The sequence below is a fragment of the Hydra vulgaris genome, chromosome 11, assembly GCF_038396675.1.
Source record: "Hydra vulgaris chromosome 11, alternate assembly HydraT2T_AEP".
NCBI classification, from domain to species: Eukaryota; Metazoa; Cnidaria; class Hydrozoa; order Anthoathecata; family Hydridae; genus Hydra; species Hydra vulgaris.
Window position 1 is genome coordinate 54,336,419 of NC_088930.1, and position 23,707 is coordinate 54,360,125.

At 27.6% G+C, this 23,707-nt stretch overlaps 1 protein-coding gene across 1 annotated transcript in view; it reads right to left on the bottom strand.

Moving 5' to 3' along the window:
• Positions 1-22,618, bottom strand: part of LOC136086762 (23 kDa integral membrane protein-like) — a 49,027-nt gene extending 26,409 nt beyond the window's left edge. Inside the window, exons 1-3 of the mRNA XM_065809225.1 lie at positions 22,490-22,618; positions 2,768-3,028; positions 1,140-1,454 (exon numbers count right to left, since the gene is read on the bottom strand). Of these exons, the coding sequence (XP_065665297.1) occupies positions 1,140-1,454; positions 2,768-3,028; positions 22,490-22,531 (618 nt within the window). The 5' untranslated portion in view covers positions 22,532-22,618. The remainder of the gene's footprint in view (positions 1-1,139; positions 1,455-2,767; positions 3,029-22,489) is intronic.
• Between the last annotated feature and the right edge of the window lie 1,089 nt (positions 22,619-23,707).

A 23,707-nucleotide genomic window follows, 5' to 3' on the forward strand; every position in this document is an offset into this window, starting at 1 on the left:
ATAATGGTTACAGTTTTAACATTAAAATGCTCAAAATTTGATACATTCTGAGTTAAAACTTCACAATGTTTACATAAATCTATGTAACTGATAGATGAAATTGAGGTATATATAGCTACGAAAAATTTTCGGAAGTTTAAATACGAGGTCGTTTTAATTTACCTTATTACTTACTTATCAATAAAGTTTACCTTATTAATACCTTATTAAAACACCAATATTTTATATACAAAAATATTTGAAAATAAAATATAAGTATCAAAATTTGCAAACAAAATATTTTTCATCAAATGGTAATAAACTAATTTTATAGACCCAGCCAGAGAAAAAAAAGACTTCAAACATTAATAACATTTTTTAGCAAATATAGGAAAAGTACTATACAGATTACATGGTCGGGATAATTAACTATTTATAGTAGAATATCTATTATAGAAATTTTATGAAGGTAACCTTTTTGCTTTCAACAGAAAGACAAGTAATATAAATACTTTTATTAAAGACAAGATTTTCTCATAACTATCATAAGTTAATGATTATTTCAGAATAGTGAATCAAATTTTTTTCACATCAAAAAGGAAGTGTTTATATCACAAATAGTTTGGCTGCCTAGTATTTATTAAAATGATTGTAAATTTACATTGATACTACCTGATAAAGACTAATAAAATCGTATTTAGGAATCCGTACTTTAAATATTGATACTTGTGGCTAACATAGCAACCTCAAGTGAGTCATTTTTGGAATTAACTTGAAAGATTTAACTATAAAAAGTTATTTCATTAAAAATATAATTAAAATAAAAAACGCCTTTTGCGTTAATTTCAATATAAGATGATCAGTTTAAGAAAGTTGCTATAAAAATCCAATGCTAAATAATAAAGTACTAGTTACTAGACTTCCATTAAAATCAATATTAACTTTTGCTTTTAAGTTAATTGTTGCAAAGCTATCGCCTTGTTTTGCCGTTCATTAAAAAGCTATTATAAATAGTACTGAACAAAAATGTTCAGTACTGTTATAAAAAATACACTAGTACCGAACCTTTTTGGTTTATTCTACTTGTTTTTAATTAAGTTTGTGTTAATTAAGTACAACCTTTATAGGCATAGTTTTTAAATGACAAAACAAAAAACTACCTGCAAAAGAAAAAGACTAAATGCAACTCCCCCAGCAACAAGCACTCGCTGTTTAATAGAATTTGAAAACTTTAACTTGCATCCGTCGGTAAAAAGAAGTTTTTGGCAATTTTTCTTTCGATGGCAACTTGGAAGACCATTATTATATCCACATGTTGACATTGGATCTGTAGCATTATTAAAGTCAGAAGGTCCTAAATACCCGCAACAACTGAATTTTTCATGTATCGAATTTAGAAAGTCCATGGCGTCATTATTATCATCAAAAACATCATCTATTGCACCTTTTAAAGCGTTATCCGTATAACCATCAACCTAACCAAAATTAATAAAATTCGATATAAAGTGAGAAATGTAATATATATGAGAAAAAAGATGTTCTCAAAATACGATACAACATAAAAAATATCAAAGCTAAATGTAAATAACTAAAATTTATTTCAAAATAAAGTCTAAACTATTGCTGATCTCAGCTATTTAAGAATTGGAGAGCTGAGATATTCAAAAACTCTTTGAAAAAACGCGAAGCTGATAAAGAATACTTTACTAAATTAAATGAAAGGATTGAAAGCCTGAGAAAAAATGAAATGTACTAAAATGAACAGTTCTAAAATAAATACATATAAAAAAACTCCAAATATGGAAATGAAAAAGTTGACAAAAAAACTAAAGATCAATTAAATGAACCAATAGCATTAAGATCAAATATATTAAGTCCTTACCAATGTAGTCTAACTTTGTCCCTTCGGAACAGATTTATCCAAATTGTATTGAGTTATTACACTGATAAAATTATACTGTGTAATTATACTATGTAAACGGTACAAAAAATTGGAAAATTCTTTTTTTAAAACTTTTTGAGAAAAGCTCATTCAACCTGTTTTTCAATCAACCTAAGGAGAGATAATGCTTTTTTCTATGCTTTTAAAGCTGAAGCCTAAAAACTTACTTTTTTCATAAGAAACAACTGCAAACCAATGTAAGTTTAAATTGCATGAGTGTTTTTTCTTGACTTAAAACTTTGTATATCAGTTATTATTATTAATATTATTGTTATTATTATTTTTATTATTATTATTATTATTACTATTGTTTAATGATTTAAGGAAAACAAATAGCTTGTTAATTCTAGTTGTTTGCTGTTGTTGTTGTTGTTGTTGAAATGCTTTTAAAAGAATAAAGTAATATAGTTGTTATAATGGTTTTAAATATTATTTACTACTTTATTATGCTTTTAACTTAATAAATATCTCAACTCATATAATTGAATAGCTTATTGCCTAAAATATCAACCTGGTATTTTAAGTAAATAGCTATTCAAATACCTCATTTATGCTAATCTACCCAAAGTTGTACTTTAGATTGATTTGTTCAGTAAATTGATAAATTTGGTTTGATACTTTGATAATGATAATAATAATACTTTGGTTAGTTAAGCTTACAGTTAAGTTTTTAAAAAAATTGGAATTAAATATAAATGGTACTATATTGCTACCCCTGTATTAATATATAAAATGTTACAAGTAATCTAACTAATTAATCAAAAAATTAATAATAAAAATAAATTAAGGTAAGTAAAAAAATCGGTAAGTTTACAAACTTTAGTTAAAATTATAAAAATAACATACCTTTGTTGAATTGATAAATGCCATAATACCAATAGCAAAATTAACAACAAGCATAATGGATAACCAAACTATAAAACAACTTGTCACGTTTTCATCATAGCAAGCTGCAATACAACAACCTAGTAGTGATAATAGCAAGACAAAGACACCAATGCTGATAATTAGCTTCATCAATATAACACTTTCATTCTCAAAATATATATCATCTTCAAAATCATCGATATACAATCCGCCAACAATAATTAGAGTCAATCCAGCTGCCTTTAAATAAGTTTAAAATTTTCGAAAATGATTTTATTACTAAACATTTTAAATTTATTTTATTATTTTTAAATATTACAAACCTCGGCCTACTATGTAACTCAGCCGTGTAAGCTACATTTTAGAGGCCTATTAGCGTAACAAAAAAATGATAATTATATATACATATATATATATACATATATATATATATATATATATATATATATATATATATATATATATATATATATATATATATATATATATAATATATATATATATATATAATCTTTGAAAGACGTTAGTCATTCTCTTGTTATACAATAAAATGAATGTAAAATTGAATGAATACGGCTGCGTATAAACGTTTTTTTAAAAATATACATTTGTTTTTATTTCAATATATATTTTTCGATATTTCGCTGATTTATTGTGATCAGCGTCATCAGGTATAATAAATAAAAATTGTTACAAAGAAAATCGTTATAATAAAAACAAACGGTTAAAAGGACAACATTAAAAAGAGCAAGAGAATTTACAAAATAGGATTAAATGTTGATGTCAGATAATCTGATAAAAAATGACCCCCAAGCTTTTGTTGTTACGTTATCACCCTCATCCCTATTAAGAATATTTTCGCCACTTTTCAACTCTCGTTTAACTTTAGTTCTGTTTATTTCCAGCGATTCCTTAAATTTTCGAATATGATTTTTTGGAGCAATTGATATGGTTTTTGGGTTTAACCAGTCAAACGTACCTTGGCATGATTTAGAATACTCAGTAGCACCCAAACTGGCTGAATGTTTGAGCATTTTGATAAGCTACATGTACCAATATCAAATCATCTAGAATAACTTATAAGGTTGCGTTGAGTCTTCCATTATCTTCGAAAATTGGCCTCCTTTTTATGGCGCTACTTTTTTCAGAATAGATTATTTTGAAGTTATCTACCGCCTCATAGAACTTTCTTTTATGGTAGGTGATTTTAGAACTTAAAGCCTCATTAATATGTGTTTTTCTAATATGTCATTTTACAGGGCTTATATCTGGAGCACTTGTTGCTAAGAGCTCAATAACATTTTCTGAAGAAAATAAGCTTTGGTGCATACCATTATCTGCCATACTTCTGTACGTAAAAAGCACATATAACTTATTACTTAGTTCTACATGTATTTGCGATTCAGTTACATGTTTTTTGATAAAACCATTAGCAACACTTGTGTTAACTTGTCGCATTTAAATAATTCAGTTCGTCTTGATCTTAAATGTTCCCCACATGAACCTTTAGAAAATAAAGCATTTTGTATAATCAGCATTATTATGTTCAGTCATGTTATAAAATAACTGTTTTATTTTATTTCGACTCTGAAACAAACTCTTCTGTCACTTCAATTCAAACTCTGCACCTTACAAATTTCATATAAATTTATATTACATAACAATGGACTAACATCTCTTAACATAACATATTTATAAAAAATATTAATTATTATTCAATAGTTTGCAAATATTCTTAATTGATTGAATAATGATATTCAATTAGTTAAGAATTTTGTAAATTTATAGAAATCATACACCACGTCACGTCAAAAATGTTTTTACGCTTCCCACAACTAAATATTGAATTATATGTAACCACTCCCAGCTGGCATTTGTTTTTAAAAGTTACGTTCTAAATGTATTTTAAATGTCTCTTTAACGTCTTTTAAACATTCTTACGTAAAGAATTTATCTTCACTATTTGGATAAGCACGCGGTCTTTTCAAACGCTGCGCCTTGCCACCTTTTCTATCTTTGGCATAGCAAAACCAGTTCATAATAGCATTTTTTATTTTATGATTGTTGCTTTAGCTGCCCTAAAATTGGGGCGAACTGCTTGTATTACAACATTGCTCAATGCCAATGAACAAAAACTGTGTTTCCCATTTTTCCCAATCCAGTTTATTCATGTGCCAATTCGTGCGTAAACAAACTTTTTAACACGTTTCTAGCTGTATCATTTAAATCAGTTTTACCAGAAACTGTGTAGACAGCTTGATTGTATGGGGTAGTCAAAATAATCATTTGATGAAATAAATTTATGACAGAGTAAAAAGATTTTACTATCTTGAACAATAATGTTTTTAACAAGGCAATACTGATTTTTGCTTTGTAACACACAACATTCTTTATAAAATTCAGAAACACTTACTAAAAACAGCTAGTTTTCAACTTTAAATATTGAGCACAATTTAAAAGTATTGATAAAATGGGACCTTGCTCAAGTTTGCCAGACATAACAAACTCATCAGAAATTGTATCTTGTTCTACAGAAAAACTTGTCATCTCAGCTAATCGTTTTACAAGTTGCTGTATTGACTGCTTAGGTTTTCTAATAAACTATTTTAGCTTTCCCAAAAAGTTTTCGAATGAAAATGCACTAAAACTATCAAGAGAACCAAATCTTTGTGCTTCTGAGGCTAAGTACACAAGATTATGAACATTATACACTAAAAATTCTTTTCCGTACAAATGTGTGCATGCTGCACAAACAATTTGAGGAGACTGCAAGCGTACTCTAATTGTGTTTTACATAGTAGATGGTTCTCTAAAATACTTACTCCACAGACCAACAACAAAAAATGTTTATAAACATCATCAACAACAATTCCATTTAATGAAGCAATACCAGTATATAGAAGGAAATCTTAATGCTCAGTTGCTTTCCAATAACTAATTTCATGAATTGCACGCGATTTACGAGAAAACTCACTTGGAAAACATTTATCTATGCTAATTAGTTTATCTAAAATTTCAGCAGTTTTTTTTGCAGGATAACGGCCCATAAGACCACCTTTACCTATCCACTGTTTAACTACCTTACCAACAACTCCTATACAGACTAGATGCATATAATCAATCGGAAAATTTGTCACTATGCCTATTCCAAGCTCAAGTAATGGGGTAGAACCTTTATGGTGCTCTTGGTCATCAATTGCAGAAAAACTTTCATTGGTACGCAATGGGCAATTCACATCTGTGAATATTACTCTTACGCACCATTATTCACCTTCATCTCACAGGCAGAGTATCCACTGTGAAGCCTCCTATTTTTTAAAAAAGCTCTTGCAGATACGTCACAAACGAAAGCACCTATTTGTATAGTGTAAAGAGCTTCGTTATATAAAATACCTTGTAATAACAATTCTTTGGCTTCTGTAAAAAATAGGTCTTAATATTCATAAAGTGAGTCTGGCTCTGTTTTACCCATGAATATACCAGCAACAAATGGTTTTGGATTTTTAGATTGCATAACATAACATAGCATTAGCCAAAATTGATCTAAAGTACTTATAGATAGGGAATGCCATCAACATTTAAACATAATGTTATCACACTTTCTTCTGTTGTGTTGTTGGAGAGAAAGCATTCAATACTACTGCGCCGTCCTAAATGATTGTAAGATCCATTGCCTTGTTCTCTAACTACAACACTACGTGGAGTTTTAAGCAGTGTTCTGGAATCTTGAGGCAACAAGGGGTGATAAGGATTCAATAGTTTGAATAGTGATTTAAATGGTACATTTGTTATGCCAAACTTAATAGACCACTCACGCAGCTGCTCTACAAGTTCTAACTGGATAACTCACTATTAACTGTTTCATTATCACTGCTGTACTTACATTGTTGAAAAAAGTCATCATAAGTATAATCATTGTAAAACCTTCTATCTAAATCATTTTCTATCTTATACAGAGAATAAAAATTGGGGATAACATTTTCAGAACTACTGTCGCAATTTGATGAAATATTCAATTCATCATTAATAATAGAAGCTCCATTTATTATCCATACTGTTTCAAATACATATTTCATTATAGAAGCTACAGTTTTAGATATTTGTTGTCTCTTTGAAAAGCATGTTGATCTTGATTGATTATTTGATTTCATTATAAGTTTAGCATATATTGTAAAATAATTTTAATACAATAAAATTTCAATCCACGTAAAAAGGGGTCAAATTAAACAGTTAAGAATTATATATCGTTTATATATATATATATATATATATATATATATATATATATATAATATATATATATATATATATATATATATATATATATATATATATAAATATATATATATAAATATATATATATATATATATATATATATATATATATATATATATATATATATATATATATATATATATATATATATATATATATATATATATATATACATTTACAAAAAAAAACTTTTAGCATCTAAAAGAACAGATCCAAAACTTCATTTTTTTTGATTTCTCATCTTTAATATTATTTATTAGAAATTTCTTTCAAATCTTTGATATTATTTTTTTATTACTATATTCTTCATAAAAATATGTCTTAATAAAAGCATTTTAAAATAATAAAGTAAATTTTATATGCAGGATGCCAACAGCACGCTTAAGTAAAAGTCTAAGTTTCGTTAAATTTTTTTCGTGTACCCACAACATAGGGTATTTTTAACTTAAACGATGGGCCACCGTTGGCCAAAATGGTCGTTTTTTATTACTTTTACTTTTTAAGAATCAATGTTTGCATCCTAGGTTCAACGTCTGCCCAATAGCAGTTTAAAATTATAAACATTTATAATTTGATATAAATTGGTTGTCAAATGTTATAATTTATTGTATTTTGATGCCAATTTATACCATCCATTGAATTATTTTAATTTATTGAATGTATTTAGGTATATAAAACATTTTCAAAAAACTATAGCAAAAGTTAAAAGCTTGTTGGCACATCAATCTTTTACTTCTCAAAGTTAGCATAAATGTTATAGTTTTTAAAGCAGGTGAGGTTTCGAGAGATGATTTTTAGACTAAAATTGTTTTTAAATCAGTTCGACTGTAATTACAGTAAAAAAAGAAGTTTTTCTTTCTTAAAAACTTATAAAATTCTAATATAAGTCTAAATTAAACAGAGACTTAGTGCTCAAAAGTACAGAATTTGCGTTATTGAATGCTCCTTGGGTTCGGGAAAAATATTTTGCAGATGTTTTAAAAACTCAATTTTTTTCCTTGATGTATAAACCTTGATATTATATTTTTTCATAAAAAATTCAGCACTTCCTCTTATTTCAAACAACTTTTTTAACTGCATTAATTGCTATATCGAAACAGTAAAAACTTTAAAAAAAGAAGTCAACGTTTTATGAAACTTCAAATCGCAGTAACTTTTGAACCGCTTTGAATCATGGTATCAAAATTTCAGATTTTTCTTATGAAATAATTTATAGATACCCCTGAAACTTTCAAGAAAAATCAATAACTCAACTATTTCAACTTGCCTCATACTCATAAAAAACGACTCTTAAAAACAACCATGCAATAGTGTATATATATGTGTATGTGTAACCATGCAATAGTGTATATATATATATATATATATATATATATATATATATATATATATATATATATATATATATATATATATATATATATATATATATATATATATATATAATAGAAAAAATACTTAGGGGAGATAGGCCCCTTAATCTTTTTATGGTTTATGGTTGATTACTTGAAAACCTTTGCACACAACAATACTATTTTCAATATTTTTAAAAGAATATCTAATTCTTTATTCAAATCAACAAGCTAATTTTGGTCCAAATAATATTTAGTAGGCTAGACCTTAACTTTACAACATCACCTTCAACGGATCCCATAAATGGGGCACGTTGATCTGCACTATGGGGCACATTAATCTTACATTCAGTTTTTTACAAAATCAATAAAAAGTTGGCAATAAAGCATAATTAAAAACATAGTTCTTCAAATTTCTGCTGAGAGATTCACACTTAAAGTTTAGTGTACAAGTTTTTTCATCAGAAATTTTAAGAAATGTTTGCAAAAACTGAAAAATCAAAATTGTAAATCAAATGTCGACCGACACAAGCTGTGCCACCATGCTGCATTGGATCGGGAAGCTTGCAGACGATATCATTTCTAATAAATTGGAACAATTGCTCACTGAAAAAGATGAATTTATACGATTTTAAATTTTTTCTTTTCAAATATTTGAGCATTCACACACTTTCTTTTTCACAGATTTGTCCAACATAATGAATAGTTTTCTATTTTGTATCAAATATAACCCAATCAAAATCCTTCAAATACTTCAAAATCCTTCAAATACTTCAATCCCTCTTAAAATCTTTCAGTGCATCAAAGTCAATGTTTAGGTCTGATGATTTAACTATTGTTAAGAAGATATCATTTCAAGATCATTATCTATGTCATTACTTTCAAGCGGTGGTCGGCGATGAATATTATCAGAATCATCGGAAAGCTCCATTGGTTCATCGTCTCCAACTGTTGCAGTTGTAGCTTTTTTTTCTTTTTACTTTTTATCATTCGAAGTCTCTTCCTCAAGCATCATTCCTCAAATCATTGGATTCTGCAAACTGAAGTCTTGTAACAGCATGTTTTGTTTTCTTTCTGGATCTTTCTGAACCACTTTTTGAAAATTTTTTTTTTCTGTTTATTTTGTTTTTTCTTTTGCCAAACAAATCTCGTTTCGAACAGGAGTGTCTGTCAAAATTCTTGTTTTTTGTTGCCTACTTTTAAATTTTTTTTTTTGGCTGAAGCCTTTGAAAAGGCTCTTAGAAATTCCGCTGTTACGATATTCGGGGTTGCTATTACTGCAACAGATGGTCCTGCTAATTCAGAAGAGTCTCGCTCATCCAAACTAGCTATTGCCTGCAGATTTTGATCGGGTTTAGATATAACAGTTTCTGCAATATCTGCAACAATTTTTGGATGTTCAACAGTAGGTGTGGGTGCTGGACGATTGGTCACTGATGCTGGCAGATAATTGTCATCTGTGAAAATGTCCAGATTGAATGGTTCGATCCCGGCAACTTTAAACCCCGATTCAATGTTTGATTTAGTAAAGGCTTTACCGTATGCTTCACACACAATTGGAACAAAGCCATATATATTCATTGGTCTGGTACTGCTGACCAGCCAGTTGCCGCAAGCCTCATTCTAATACCTCTTCAGAGGCCCATGCACAGATCTGTCCGACGGTTGCAGCTTGTGACTGCAGTGTGGTGGAAAACTAAGCATAGTTATACCGTTTTCTTTCACCAAATCGAGGGCTGCCACAGACATATAACTCTCGTGGTTTTCTAGCACAAGAAGAACTTGAGAATCTTTCAAACAGTGTGAATGTTTGATAAATTGTTTCAACCACTCGACAAAGATATATGATGTCATTCAACCAGATGGATTAGCGAATCCTACGCATCCGGGTGGGCCATCTTTAATCATAAAATCTTGAAACTTCAACCTCGGAAAAACAAAACAGTGGTGGTATCGAATTGCCAATCGCATTTACAATACAGCACGCTGTCACAAGAGTTCCTTTTTCTGCCACTGTTATGCTGCCTACTTGTTTGACACCTTTACAAGCAATAACCTTAACAGGCTTTTGTACGGTTGTTAGTCCTGTTTCGACCACATTTTTAATGCTTTGTGGACCAAACTGATGACGTTCTCGCACTTCCCGGAGATTCCAAAAAAATTCACTAACAGTGAATCTATTAAAAGCTGTTTCTATTGCAGAGCTGGTGGCATCTGGAGCTCGTTAAGATAGTTCTGGTTTTCTTTTCATAAAGCTCTGTAACTAATTGATGCCTGCCATTTTGTTCTTAATCCATGAATCCGGACAAACTTTATTATTAGCAACAGCCGTTTTATATGCTAATTGGCGAGTTATTTTCGTTGAAAGGCAATAGTTCATCTTCGAAGCTTGAAGCAAATAGTTTGATAAGCAGTCTTCTTCTTCTTCTGTAAAGACCTGTTGTGTATTAAATCTCGGTTTAAATGTAACACCCGGATTGAGCCTTTGCTTTTTAACATATCTTTTCAATGTCATACAATCGATACCAAACTCTCGAGCAACTTCATTCCTCTATCTGTCTTCCGAATTCTATTTCTAACCATTTTCAGTCAACACCAAATCTGAAATTTTGAAAAAAGTCATAAACATTTTTAGAATTTGATACAACAATTATATATATATATATATATATATATATATATATATATATATATATATATATATATATATATATATATATACATATATATATATATATATATATATATATATATATATATATATATATATATATATATATATATATATATATATATATACACATATATCTTTATTCGTCACAAAAATGACAATAACATAACAAAAGAACATAAGTAATAATACAAATTCATTCAATCAATTAATGAACCAGCATTAATTAACTAAAAACGAAAAAAACAACGTAAAACTAATTAAACGAGAAACAGTGACATAAATTTAGCAGCTACTTACAATTACAGACGCTCAGAATAAATTGACCAAGCATCTGCCTTGCACGGATTTCGAACCCAGCGTGCACCACTGCTCAATAACCCAATCTTTTTCTTCAATGAAAACAGCATGGAAAACGTAAGACAAAGAATTACTCTTGTTCACAATCATCTTATATAAATATTTGACCTTTCGTATTAACAGTTTCAAATCCAACGGCAGCTGATACATATTTATGTTTATCAAAAATTCAACAAAATTAAATCGACTATTATTGCAATATCTTGATAAAATTAATAATAAAAAAAATAGCCTTTTTATTTTTTATTACTAATTTTATTTATCTAGCAAATGGAAATATTTATTCTTTGTGCAATGAATGCATTTCAATAGTTTCTCTTATATATTACATACAACAAATTATGCATGTATCATAATTTTAGTATGGGGCACTATGATCCCCAGATCAACCAGCCCCGTGTAAGAGAGACCAATAAACCCTTATAGGTATACATCATGTAATAATGGCTGTATCTCGCTGATAAATAACAATCAACAGCGAAATCATACCGTAAAATATACGTCGATAAAATACCTAGTGACTGCAGTTGATATTTTACAAATGTTTAACATAGTAATAAAAATATATGAATAATTCTCGTTTTTATCAAATTTACCTTTTATCGTGAAAATCAAACTTTTAGCGCTACATCATCTATATATAATTATATCTGCGTGACGTCATAAGTTACTATCAGCATATTTATACTATTTATTATCTATTTATTTTCGTTGTTGTTTTGTCAAAAAATTGATTTTATGAAATTTAAGAAATTTCTTAAATTTCATAAAATCATTTTTTGAAATTTCTTAAATTTCATAAAATCAATTTAAGAAATTTCTTAAATTTCATAAAATCAATTTTTTGGCAAAACAACAACGAAAATAAATAGCCGGAAGTATATGCTGATTGTAACTTATGACGTCACGCAGATATAATTATATATAGATGATGTAGCGCTAAAAGGTCAAGCTGCCCCACAGATCAAAGAGCGCCCAACTCCTTTATCTAATTTTTATTTTTCTTCAACAGCTTGTTTCTCCACAAATATATATATATATATATATATATATATATATATATATATATACATATACATAGATATATATATATATATATATATATATATATATATATATATATATATATATATAATATATATATATATATATATATATATATATATATATATATATATATATATATATATATATATATATATATATATATATATATATATATATATATATATATATATATATATATATATATATATATATCAGTGGCGTAACTAGAGGGAGCTCAGCCCCGCAAGGCGGTAGGGCCCCGGAGCTTAGAGGGCCCCGCGATGATTTTTCACGTATTCTTAATTGAAAAACAGATAATTTTTCATTAATAGGAACTCTATCATAGAATTTAATTTCAATAGAAATTCTTTTATAGAATTTAATTTCAATAGTAATTCTGTAATAGATTTAGTTTCAATAAAAGTTTTATCGGAAAATTAAATTTCAATAGAAATTATATTTCAGAATTTAACTTCAATAGCAAATCCATTATAGAATTTCTATTGAATGTAACATTCTATTATAAATTTCTATCGAATGTAAACATTAGCGAATAGTAACGTTGTCTATTATAGAAATACCGCTGATATAATTTAGTACTTTAGTATTTGTCGATAAACTCAGGTGATTTTAAAGTGGAAAATTAAGTATAAATTATTAAATATAATTATATTTAGAAGGTAAGTGCTTTTCTATTTATATGCATTCATGCAAAGCAGTAAAAAAGTCATATAATTATAATTTTCATTATAATAAGTTGAGTTATCAAAATGTTTAGCTAATAGGTAATAAATTAGTTATATTTATAATATTGGTAATATTTTTTAACTGCTTGTTAAAAAAATCTTGCAATTTTATTCTAGCGATTTAAAATATCCTATATAAATTAATTACTGAGATCTTGAATTTTTAAATAAAAAATGTATATAAACGCGATACAGGTAGAACCATGTTTTTGTATTGAGCACGCGCTAGGTTTTACTATAGTACGAGGATAGTACGAATTAACAAAGAAACACAAATTATGTGTACATATTTGATATAAACTTAAAAGGGCGGACTTAAAATAACGGGTGATGCGGAAGTTATCGGACAAAATAAAAACCTCAATAACTTATTTATAAATAAAAAAACAAACTACTATTATATTTTTTTTAAAATTTTAAAATGTCCCCAAAAATTTTTCAATTGGTCGTGCTTGAGACACATTTGGGGATTGGATTCTTTATCAACGTAATAGACATATTGATCCATCCAATTTAGAGAATCTTTCGAATAATGAGAACTTGCTAAATCTAGCCAAAATAAATAGTTAAAGTCTCCATGATACTTGTGAATAAATGGAAGAAGTCGTTTTTCTAAACATTCATTAATATAGATTGATGAATTGATCGCTACAGCCTTGAAAGTGCGAAACAATGGTTCGGACATACCACGGTCAGATATGGCTATCCACATTAATAATGTTTTTGGAAATTTCTCTTTTCCTATAAAACGAACACTTTCTGGGCATGTCTTTTTGTTGTTTGTGTAGTATCCAGAATTTCCAGGCATGTTGTCCCCTGCAAAACAAAAGTATTTTTCGTCATCGATGACTAGAAGCGATTTTGTGTTATAGAGTTGGTTAACTAGTTTCCTGCTTCTTTTCTTTGCCTTTATTTGTTGTTCTATAGTGTATTTTATTATTATGCTCAAATAATGAAATTAAGATGTGTCCGATAACTTCCGCATCACCCGTTACGAACTACAGAATAAATACAAATTAAGTTTATTATTTATTCAAAAATATTTAGCCACGTATATTTATATCTAAAGGGTTAATACATATAATTGTTCTAATAAAATATTTTTCTTACAATAGCATGGACTCAAAAATAACTTAATGAGTGGAGCCAGAAAAAGGAAATTAAAAAAAGAAGCTGATGATAGATTACGTAAAAACTATAAAAAGATATCCTTATTTTTTTCATCAGTAGAACAGAATTCTAGTGAAGAAGTTGCAGATAAAAGTATCAATGTTGTTACTAGTACTTCTACAGGCAACCCAACAAGAAGAAATGTTATCTGTTTCAATTAACTTAGAACACAAGGAAATTTCGAAAGATCATAATGAATCTCGTTATAAAAGTAATGCATATATTTTCGCAAATCCTAACAATCTTACCACTGCAATGCAAGTTGAAGAAACAGATCCAGAACCGAATATATTTCAGGAATTAAATACATTACCAACAGATATGGGATATTTTAAAAGGAAAATTTCTTGATGATAGCACAAAAAGATTTATTATTTTCTCTGAAAGATGCAAACCACAAGGGCCATTTAAAAAATATCCGTCACAAAATTTTAGACATTTTTCCACAAATTATTATTATTGTGCATATAAATTTGGTCGAACACAGCGATTTTGGCTCTGTTATTCCAAAATTCTGGACTCAGCATATTGTGAACCATGTTGGTTATTTTCAAATGATAAAAACAACCAATGGCGTACGGGAGTTCGTGGCTGGAAAGGGCTAAGTAAAAAAAGAAAAAGTCATGCTAATACCCTAAAACATTTTAAAGCATGTCAAGTATACGATCATTGGAAACAAAACAGGGCACTTAATGAGGATACAGAGACACTAATTCGTCATAAAGCTTCATTTTTGGAAGATGGTATTGGAAAGATTATTTAACATCAGTTTAATGTTAACAAAAAAACTCACTTGCATTTAGAGGTCAAAGTGAAGTGTTGGCAGATGAAATTTATAATGGCAATTTTTTGTCTCATGTTTATTTGCTGTCAAAATACGACGATACAATGAAACAAGTACTCAATAAGCCTAAAGGCACTATAAAATATCTTAGTCCAGCTATCCAAAATAAAGTGATTCAATGTTTAAGCCAAAATTTAGAAAAAACAATATTATTCGAAATAAATGAATCTGCCTTTTTTTCTATTATAGTTGACACAACTCAAGATGTATCTAGAAAAGAACAATTAAGTTTAATTTTTCAATACGTTCACATAATGCGCAAACAGGACACTCAACCTTGTCAATTAGAGATTAAAGGAACATTTTTGAGTTTTTATAAAATAAAAACATCATTCAGCAGTAGGTTTAACCAATCAATTGTTATTATTGCTTGAAAATAAAGGAATAGATTTAAAAAAGTGCCGTGGTCAAGGATATGACGGAGCTAATGTGATGAGCGGCATTTATAACGGAGTTCAAAAAAAAAAAAATAATATTCAGCCATCTGCACAATATGTTCATTGTGCGAGTCAAAATTTAAACCTGGTTATAAATGATGCTGCTTCTGGTTGTAGTGAAGTAAACAATTTTTTTATAATTTAACAAGAAATTTACTCCTTTTTTGGCAACAGTATTAAAAGATGGAATTTGCTATCAAATTTTAGCGGGGAGTCGGAAGTAACATTAAAAAAATTAAACCCAACAAGATGGTCTTCAAGAATTAATTCTTTATTAGCTATAAAGTTACGCTTTTTAGATATAGTTGAAACTTTAACTGAAATTTCTTTAAAATATTCGAAAAGAGTAAAACAAACTGAAGCTCTAAAATTATGGGACAAAATATCAAACTTTAAATTTGTTTTTATTTTCGTCATTATGTATCACATATAAACGAATGTAAGTTATGCTTCAAAAAACTTACAAAAAAAGTACATAGATCTACATAAAAGTACATAGAAGCGGCCACGTTATTTGGTACACTGAAATTTAAGTTAAAGATTTTAGATCAAATTACGATTTATTTAAATTAGAGGCTGTTACTATTTGCAGTAAGTGGAAAATAAAACCATCATTTAAGGTTAAGAGGCAATCCAAATATGCGAGACATTTTGATGATTTAAGTGGGAGTGATTTAAACGAATGCGCTGAAAAAAGATTTCAAATTAATGTTTTTTATAGGACCATAGATATTGTTAACTTGCAAATAAGTGATAAATTTACTGGAATGGAAAAACTTTCAAATCTTTTTAATTTTTTGCAACCTCAAAATTTAATAAAATTGTCTGAAGATGATCTAATTAAATCAGCTAAATTATTGCAACATAGTTACCCAGACGATTTGACAAAACATTTTCCAAACCAATTAATTAATGCAATCACTTTTATTAAAAATGACATCACAGAAGCAACTACATTAAAAGATTTAGCTGACATACTGCTCATACTGTTTCATAGTCCTCAAACTTTTAATGTCTTGCGAACAATATTCTGTTTACCAAGTCAAACCTGTTTATTATTATTTTTGTCCCGCGTTTTTTCAGATCTTCAAGAAGGGTTTTCTACTCGATTGTTTTCTTTATTAAAGTTACGTGCCTATGCAATGAATCCACATGATCGTAATGTCAGTCTTGTTATGGATGAAATGTCATTAAAGCAGCATTTAGAGTATGATAGAAATTCTGACAGGGTTTATGGTATGAAAAATGGAAAACTTTTAAATCAGACTCTTGTAATTATGGTTAGAGGCTTGGCAAATAAATGGAAACAACCAATAGCTTATTTTTATAATAATTCAACAGTATCAACAGCTGACTTGGCTTCTTTACTATGTGAAACCATTTCTAAGGTTCAAGAAACTGGTTTACACATTAGATGAGTAGTTTGTGATCAAGGATCTACTAATATAGCTGCCTTACGTTTGCTTGGGTTTTCCAAAAATTTACCATATTTTCCTAATCCTTCCAATGATAAAAATATTCATGTTATTTTTGATCCTCCGCATTTAGTAAAAAGTATCAGAAATAATTTACGAAGACATAACATTGACATTAATGGTGAAATTGTTTCTTGGCAACACATCCAGTCTCTGTATAATTTAGACAAAATAAACTCTGTACGTCTAGTGCCAAAACTAACAGATAGACACTTAGATCCTGGTCCTCTTTTATCTATGAAGGTCAAACTTGCCACTCAAATTTTTAGTTATCAAGTTGCTTCTGCATTATATTGCTGCTCTAATACAAACTTACTTCCTTTAAGTGTATTACTAACAGCAAGATTTGTTGAACGCATGGATACTTTATTCGATATATTGAATTCATATAAACTATATGCAGATAAACCAGCTCGTTGTGCTCTAACTTTAAAAGGAGCAAGTATTTCTCAGTCTTTCAATCTAAATGATTTTATGAAGTGTTGTACTCAAACAACCACTAATTGTGGAATTTATGAAACAGAAAATAACATACCTAAAGGAATATCTTATTTTCATCCAGGATCATTTTATATGTTTACTGGAAAAATTTTAATGCAACCAAAGGATCAAGCCCTTTTACATATAGCTGGATGGCTTATTCAAAAGGTTAAGTTATGTCATAGGTGTGCAGATGTACTCTTTCTTAGTTCAGCTGACAATCCATCAGCTTTTATGTCACTAGTTTGTGAAATGGAAACAACTTTTATGAAATTTATTGATAAATATCTTGAAAGAGATGGACTGGCCATGATTCTCATCAATAAAATTAATAAAAAAAGTCATTTTCAGTTTTTGCACAATCAACATAAAGAACATGCGCTTTATTTGAAAAAAAACATTGTTCTCTTTTTTGTTATTACAAGAATTTTTTATTTCATAAAATTTTTAAACAGAGACATAAACCCACGCAATAAGTCAAATGCAAAAAAAGTTGCACGTATTCTTAATAATTAATATATTATGATACTATTTTTTTAATTTTTTTTTTTTTTGTATTAAGATGTGCAAATAACTTTTTAAAAAAATTATGTTTTTTGTTATTACAAGAATTTTTAATTTCATAAAACTTTTAAACAAGAACAAAAACCCACCCCATAAGTCAAATTGCAATTTCAAAAATATTGTACATATAGCCCTATGATATATTATGATATTATTTTTTCAATATAATTCTTTGAAATGAGACTTATTTATGTTATAATGTATAATATTAATAACTTTTGTTAATGTATAATGTTAATAACTTTTATTTTTAATAAAATAATTTTATGTTCTAAAAAAATTACACTAACTTTATGGTCTACAAAATGTTTTTTCCCCATTATTTTATTCTTATTGAAACATTCTAATGGTAATCTTAACAAAATTGATGAATCTTAATGTTACGAAATTGATATTTAATACAAAATCTTTAATACAAAATTGAGATTAGCAACAAAGTTGATTAACAAAAAAAAAAACTATTTGTGTTAGTTGCGGAAGAGGTCCGGCAGGACATCCCAGAATGTAATTTCGATCAATTAACAGGAGTTTCGCGAAGTGGATAGGCTTTGGTTGCAAGTGCTGAAAGATCTTTCAGCAAATTAAAGATTATCAAATCATATTTAAGAAATAGCATGTCTCAGGAGCGTCTCAAACATTGTGCAATTTTGGCAATAGAGAACGAAAAAGAACAAACATTAGAATTAGATAAAGTAATTGCGGAATTTGCGAATAAGAAGGCAAGAAAAGTTTATATTTAAAGTTGTTCAACAAATACAAAGTTTCTTAGAATATTCTTCAATTTTTTTTTCTATTCTTGATAGCATTCTAAGAATTACTGTCTTAAGATTTTTTTTTTTTTTTTTAAATTTTCCATTTTTGTTACAATTAAATTCCGTAATATAATACAAGATACTCTTATTCTTTCAAAAATAATCCAGTTATAAATATAAAAAAAAATCAAAGACAAAATAATAAGAGATAGTTATACAAAAATATATATAAACGCGGGAAACTTGCAGAAGACCATTAAGTCTTATCATCAAGAACCGTTGTACTAGTTATGTTTTTACAATATTAAATTCCTATAATATTGTTAAAAGCAAAACTTAATTAACTAAGGTAAATAGTGTTAACACCAAAAACATTCAATGTAAAAAGACAAGAACAAATAAAACAAACAGTCAAAGAAACAAAAACAAAACAAAGCAGTTTAAAAGAAATCATTAATAAGATTTTTATACTTTGAAATACTCTTTTTTATTAGTTTTTGAAAGCAATTTATATTGTTTAAATCTTGTAAATTACTATATTTTGCTAAGATTTTATTCCAGATATGCGGAGCACGATACCTAATTTTAAATTGTTCTTGTTTAGTTTTGCACAATGGTTCAATTAAGCCTGTTGTGCGTAAAGTATACTTAATGTTAGGTTTTATTTCATAAAGATCATTAAAAATTGAGGGGCATTGTTGAAATTTACTTTTGCACATGAGACATAAAATTTTATAAACGTTTATCTCGTATAACGTAAAGATGTTCATAATTTCGAACAGTGGTTTTGCATGTTCGTTTTTATTTTTAAAATTTATTATTCTTAAGGCATGTTTTTGTTTTCGATAGAGTGCTTCAAGCTTGCTTTTTTTTTAGTAGAGATAGTATAGTTATTATGAAAATAAAAATTCTCCCATAGGCATAAGTGAGGTAAAGTTAGTTTTTGCTATTAAGGATGTTCGTTCTTTTTTATAATTATTTTGTGAAAAGATTCTAGATAATTTCTCAAATTTATAAAATAAATATTTTTTATATACTTAATCGTGTTATATTAACTCAATATAAAAAGCAAATATTGAAAATTTCATTTGTAAATATATTTTGAAAAAATTTAAAGTGGGAGGGCCCCTTTTCTTTTTTGGCGGGGAGAGCCCCAAATTTATAGTTACGCCACTGATATATATATATATATATATATATATATATATATATATATATATATATATATATATATATATATATATATATATATATATATATATATATATATATATATATATATATATATATATATATATATATATATGTATATATATATATATATATATATATATATATATATATATACTTAAGAAAAAAAACCTGACAGTTCATTTATAGAAAAAAGAACTTTATTATCAAATTAAAACTCAATTCATCATCATTAGGAAATTTTTGTGCTGTTTTAACTTAAATTGTTGGAGTAATTTTCTTTCCAACTGGTTACAGTTAGAAATCAACTTTATATACTCCAAAAATCTCTTTAATTGAAACTTCTATTTTTCCAGATAAATTTCAAGTTATAAAGAATGTGCTGTACCTCCTTTACTTTATTTTATGGAATTTCTTCATAAAAGTGTACAATTACCGTTTTTTATTTATAATTTATGCATAAAAATGAGTACCTGGTAAAGATTTAGTTTAATTTATCCTATTCTTTTCAAAAGTACATATTAGTTCCAACTTAAACTGATGAAAAGATTGATTACCTAAAATTATATGCAACATGGAATACCTATCGGCAGTATTATTCCTATCATTGTACTTTTTTTTTTTTTTCTAATATATGTTTTGCTGTAAAAAAATATTTATAATGTACATATATATGCAAATGCATCAATAGTTGCAATAGTAAGCGCCATTTTGTCTTATTAACCAACCCCATTTAAAATGCATTTTACAAGAGCATTACATGTAAAAGATATAAAAAATATAAAATGACAACTATCTAAATTTTTTGAAAAAAAAATTTGTCGAGCTTAAACAATGACATGTAAATACAAAAAATGTAAAAGTCCAAAGAGAGATTGAAATGTTAAGTTTCTTGATTAAAAAAAAAAGAAGTATAAAAACATACAGAGTAAAAGCTGATCAAAGAAATAAAAGGTAGAATGAAATAGAGGATAGAATGAAATAGTTATAACAATATTTATTATTTTGCTCCTATTTATTTATTGAATTTGCTAATATTTTTTGATCATATTGTGGAGAATCTTTTTTGAATAACATTATATAAAAATTTAATAAAAAGTAAATAACATTTTTATATGAATGGTCAAATTTTTGGTTGCGTAATAATTTTTTGTTGTTGTTGTTGTTGAAAAATGGGCATAAAGCAATAAATCGAAAATTTTGAACTTTAACGTATACTTGTTTAAGCATTGAACTTTAAAGTATACTTGTATAACTTTTTGCATCGGTCAAGAATCTTATTTCAAAATTAAATTTGTTACTATTGGTAAAAAGTTATGAGATATAAACGGAAATGGTGAACTATGGATTTGAATGAAATACTCCAACTATTCTGTTTAAACTGGTCAATCAATCTTTATAAATTCTTTGGCAATTCAAAAGAAAAATCAGGAAGAAGTTAATAAACACTTGCAATTGGCCCAATTGCTTGACGTAACTTTGCAGCATCCAACTCGTTGCCACACAAAAAAAAATGTAGACATGCCAAGATGAGACTTGCTAATAGCAAGAAAGCAGCAGAGGAAATTACATAAGTTTGATTTTGATGATGAGCTGCAGATAAATCAATCAACATTAGCGACTCAAACAACAACAACAGCAGCAAACCAAGTCTAGTGTAAAAAGTGCCGTAATGTTTTGAGCAAAAATTTAGCAAATCAAAATAGTAAATGGCATCAATCAAAAAGTTCAAAATGCAAGGTAAGGCTTTTTCAAACATGCATGCCAAGGCGATGTATATAAGGCACCAAGTTTTATCGCGCCGAAAATTGCGGCACTAATTAATTGTTATAATTGGTAGCATTTTTTGATTAAGCCATCAATATGCATTTTTAGTTACTCATCCATATGCATATTTAATTACCCATCAGTATGTATATTTTATTTTCCCCAAATATAAAGGTAGAATGAAATTTTTTTTTTCCAATTAAAATAAGTTTCTTAAAAAACTTTTTTTAAAAATTATTTGATTTTATATATTTAAATACGCATCAAAATTCATTTCAACTTAAAAAACAGAATTAAAAATCTTTATCGCGTAAAAATAAACTTCTTTTCTTTGACCAACTTTCATTGTATATAAATACAAATAGTAAGAAGTAAAGAAGTAACACTGTTTCTAAGATTTAAGCAATAGTTTTAAAATTATATTTTAATGTGTACTAAATTTTACAATATTTGTGTGTGTGTGTGTGTGTGTGTGTGTGTGTGTGTGTGTGTGTGTGTATGTGTGTGTGTGTGTGTGTGTGTGTATGGAAGGGTGGGTATGTATAACAAAAAAAAATTGATATTCTTACAAAAAAAACTAAACCATAAAAGCCAAAATAGCAAGGATGCATAGCTATCAGTTTAAGATCTTGTTAATTTTTAAAATTAAAAAACCCTTTGCATATATACTTCTCTTTAGAATGTTATTTTTTGATGGATAAACTGTTTTAAGCGCAAGTGCAAATAAAAGCATTTATTTGAACTTGACTAAAATAAACAAAATATCTTCATTAAAAAATTAACGAGTGAGTTCGACTTTTAAATGAATTCATTTAAAAAATATTTTTTTTTAAAATTGTAACGCGATTAAGGGCGTTTGAAATAAGTCGGAAAAAAGAAAAATATTAATATCATATTAATATATAACTAATATTTATTATCTTAGATTTAGTAGAATGACTAAATCTGTTAGGTAAATTTTCATCATCTGAAAAATCTAAGCTAAACTCCGGTTCCGAATCAGTTCCAGATGAATGAAAAGAAGCCTCAAGTTCATTGGGTTTTACTTCACTAATTGTGATACTACCTTTACCTCTTGCTTCCTCCATCCTCTTGAGCCGATTAGTTCAATTTTAACTGAGTTTTGTAATACTTCATCCAGTTCTTCTGTAATATACATTAGGGTACAGCGAGAATTTTTTTTTCTTCTAAAAGCTTAAGAAAAGGTGTATTCTTATGTAAAATCAAATTTTAAATAGGGTTTACTTAAAAATATTTTTGATCGGAAAAAGTTTTGATACCCAAATTTGCACTTTTAGAAATTGCAAAATTTAGTAAAATCTTATTTATCACAGTTGTCCTTTATTATGTTTTACATATCCTTTTTTTTCATTGCGATGAAATACTAAATGCAAATGTTTTTAGACCAGTTACAATTTTTTTTGATACTTGTTTCAAAGTCATTATCTTGCATGAATCCTACCAGCAATGCAGATTCTGGACATTTCAGGGGAAAGGGTCTTCAATTTTCAATTAGGTTTTAAAGATGAACAAATTTGCTTATAACAGTTGTTTTTTTTTGTTTCATTAGAAATAAAGGTGGTGCCAGTGATGCGGTTTCCCTAAAAAACAGGAGGTTTATCCCATCTTACCCAAATAATATTTTGATAAGACTATTATAACACTATTAAAAAAACAATAAATAAAATAAGATATCTTTCAAATCTATTGACATTGAAATTTTATTATAATTTTTTTCTTTGTTTTAAAAACAGGTAGCAACTCTCTATGTTGAGCTCTAGCTCTAA